General features: G+C 46.2%; 2 protein-coding genes across 2 annotated transcripts in view; one reads left to right on the plus strand and one right to left on the minus strand.

The window, feature by feature from the left end:
* The window catches only part of MCYG_05893 (mRNA splicing protein PRP8), a gene marked incomplete at both ends in the record, with an annotated part of 8,928 nt that extends 6,595 nt beyond the window's left edge, over nucleotides 1-2,333 (minus strand). The window contains one exon of the mRNA XM_002845978.1: nucleotides 4-2,333. Within this exon, the coding sequence (XP_002846024.1) occupies nucleotides 4-2,333 (2,330 nt within the window). The remainder of the gene's footprint in view (nucleotides 1-3) is intronic.
* Nucleotides 2,334-2,911: 578 nt separating this feature from the next.
* MCYG_05894 (60S ribosomal protein L34) overlaps nucleotides 2,912-3,347 on the plus strand; it is a gene marked incomplete at both ends in the record, with an annotated part of 768 nt that continues 332 nt past the window's right edge. Inside the window, 3 exons of the mRNA XM_002845979.1 lie at nucleotides 2,912-2,935; nucleotides 3,007-3,020; nucleotides 3,104-3,227. Of these exons, the coding sequence (XP_002846025.1) occupies nucleotides 2,912-2,935; nucleotides 3,007-3,020; nucleotides 3,104-3,227 (162 nt within the window). The remainder of the gene's footprint in view (nucleotides 2,936-3,006; nucleotides 3,021-3,103; nucleotides 3,228-3,347) is intronic.

Here is a 3,347-nt window from a genome sequence, read left to right on the forward strand (position 1 = left end):
CACTCGTTCCTGTTGTAGTGAGCAACTGATATCCACCAATCTGCCTTGCTCTTAACATATCGCAGGATAATGTTTTCAATAGGAGCGGGCAGACCCGGTACCTTCCATGGAATGTTACTCTTCCAGCATCTCCAGGCCTCTGATAGATGTTGAAGAACAGTATTGACTTTGTTCTGTTTAATACCTTCAGGCATCATATCCATCAAATCTGCCATGACCGAAGCTCGGAGCTCCAAATCAAAGTGAGATTCTACACGCTGTTTAGTAACAGTCTTGGCAACACCCTTGCTATGGCGGCCTTCAAACTGCCTTGACAAAAGATTTCCAAGCCATCGCTCGAGAAGAGGAATTATACCGCGAAGGAAGAACAGCCATACCCTCCAAGCAGGAGCCCAGAAACCACATCCAGGACCTTTGCCGACTGACCCAGAGTTAAATCGGTAATAAATGAGATGTTTCAAGTCCTTGCACGACCGAATCTGGTGCATGAGTTTATATTTGTACCGGTACATTCCAGTCAATTGACCAACATGGTTGAAGGCATAAAGAATTCCATCAGCAAGCTGGAAGGCATCAATATTTCCCAAACGGTATTGCACTTGCGCATCAACAATTAACTTGGTCAAGCGGAGAATTTCTCGCATTAAGTGGAAAGCGTTTCCGAAGCGAGATTTCTTCCGTTCCTTGGTAGTCAACGTTTTCACTGGTTTAAGGTTGAAATTGTAATCCAAGTGCAGGTAGGTCAAGTTCTTTCGATGGATTAGCAAATTTAGCATGTTGAATCCCTGACGACAGACTTGAAGGCCAGCTTCCACCCAGTCGATCGTGGTTTGTTGGAAGAACTTGGTGCCTTTTAATGTTCTTAATAGGTTCTGCTTGTTCTGGGCTTTGGGCTTGCGCTTATGAAGCTCATTCAGCACATATGTTTTAAGTAGCTTCTGGTAGGATACCCTAACTTTAACTGGCTGACCCTGAGGACAATGTTCCAAATACCACTGTTTAACCAAAGGTACATCTTGTGCACGAACCATTCTTCCAGATCGGCGGTCAAATGGATAAGGGGCCCACCATAAGCTGATGGCAGATGCTGTCTCGGTTGTGTAGAGCTCTTCATCGGCTAAAAATGGCTCAACGGCGGCAGGCAGCTCGAAGTCGTCTTCGTCATTGCCAGGGCCAAAGATCTCGTCCTCATGGCTGACGGTTATGTTCTGGGGCGCAACAGATCGAGAAGATATGGGATTGATAATAGGATCGAAGTAGAAAGCGGGAAGGTTGGGGTCAGTTCTGACATAGACACCTTGAGGATGAGAGTACCATGAAATCTTAACACTTCTTGGCAGGGAGTTATAGAGGTATGGAAATGCGACTCTGTATTCTGTTCTTATTGGTGCACGAAATATAATACGGTCGATGGCATTGAATTCTCCAAAATCCTCATCATTGGGATCAATGTCCTTATAGAGAGGTTCAAATCTGGGGCCGCCAGGGATTGCGACATTTAGAGCCTTTGCAGTTAGAAAGCTATTCAGTTCAAACATGTGGAAATAATTCTTGTCCACGACATCACTGAGAAGCTGATGACTTAATCGGTACAAGGTAGCCATCTGTGGAAGAGTCAGGTTCCATTCCTTGTAACTTGGCCCATTGACATGAGGGGTGTCAAGCAACGGTCGATGGTCATAGAACCATTCAAAAACAGGGCTATCCTCGGCTTCATCCAGCTCCATTTGAATGGGTTCCAGAGGTTCCACGTCCTCGATATTCTCCGACCATGATAACGGAGGTTCCTCATCGTCAAAGGGTGGAAATCGCATACGTTTGAAGTGTCTTCTGTCACTCTTCTCACGTCGCATACACACCCACATTGACGCCCACTGCGCATGAAAAACTGGCTCTATAACTCGTGGTATCTCGTTAACCAGTGTTAGGCAACCGTTCACATGGTACAGTACTTTGACTTCCCTCGCGGACTCCCAAGGCATAGGCATGTTCTCTAGCAGCTTCAGCACCGCATGTGGCATAAACTTCAAAGCTCCAAGGTAGCTGCGCTTGTCACTGCTAAACTTCTTCTGTGACACGTCTCCAATATCTTTCACAATCTTTCGCAGATGTTCTGGCGGCATGTCATCCTTTTGAGACTGAACGAATCCTGCCTTTCTCTTCTCCCCAAAGCGATTGCGCTGGCTCCGGAGCCATTCTTTCTTCTTCTGCTCGAATTTAGTTGTCATCGGGTTTGGTGATGGTCGGTAACCTGGAGGTGGTGGAGCAAGAGGCATTGACGGCGGTGCTGCACCTCCCCATCCCGGGGGAGGAGGTGGAGGAAGAGACGCCATGGCGGGCAGTCCGGTTGCAAGGAAAGAAAATGTACAATTTCTTTATTCGTCTGAAAGATCGAATATAAAGTAGTGACCGGTTGAAGATTTCTATCTCACACCAGACATGGGGCTGTTTTTTTTGCCAGGCTCGCGGTTCGGTCCCGGAGACAAAATCGAATATTTAAAACAATGAAAAGAAGATGATGAATAAAAAAAATAAGGGTATACAATTGACACAAGAGTGTACAGCTTGGAGTGCGGTCGAAACACGTCCAAAGCGCTGTTCTGTCCTGGTCGTTTTTGCTTTGGTGAAAAAAAAGCTCAAGCCCGCGTCTTTTGCGTGTTTGCCTCTTTTGGGACTTCGGAATTTTAGTTTTCCCGAGAAGCGGACATCCCCCCGATATGGACTAGCGTAAGCTCGCCAAAGAGAAGCGCTGATCCCGTGACCTGGCCAACCCACACAAATCTTAGTTTCTTTTGAAAGTTTCTCGAAATTTGATATCGACGACCACGACGAAAAAGAAGACGACGTCGCCCAATTGTCACTCCAGTCCTCCCTTGATCTCACCAGCCGCTGAGATTGGAACACCGACACGATGACTTCCACACGTCTTCAATACGTAAGTTGAGGCTTTCGGTGTTTCTCGGTTGGTTTAAGAATGGGATGCTAATATGTATTTTCAATTTCTAGCGACGACGGAACCCGTACGTGCATAGCCAGGCGAATATCCTTGCGATTTATATGATTTCATTACAGTTCAAATAATTAATTCTGTTTCTGCGACTAGATACAACACGAGATCCAACAAGGTCCGTGTCATCAAGACCCCAGGCGGCAATCTTCGATACCTTCACATCAAGAAGAAGGCTGCTGCACCAAAATGCGGTGACTGTGGAATCAAGCTCCCAGGCGTGAGTAGCCCTAATTCAGCAGCCGTTAAAAGAATTCCCCGTGGTTGCAAATGGTCATTTCAACTTGGATATGGAGGGATCTTTTCAATGGGCGGTTTTATAATCATTATCATAAAATGT

This window comes from Microsporum canis, genomic scaffold, assembly GCF_000151145.1.
Source record: "Microsporum canis CBS 113480 supercont1.5 genomic scaffold, whole genome shotgun sequence".
NCBI lineage: Eukaryota > Fungi > Ascomycota > Eurotiomycetes > Onygenales > Arthrodermataceae > Microsporum > Microsporum canis.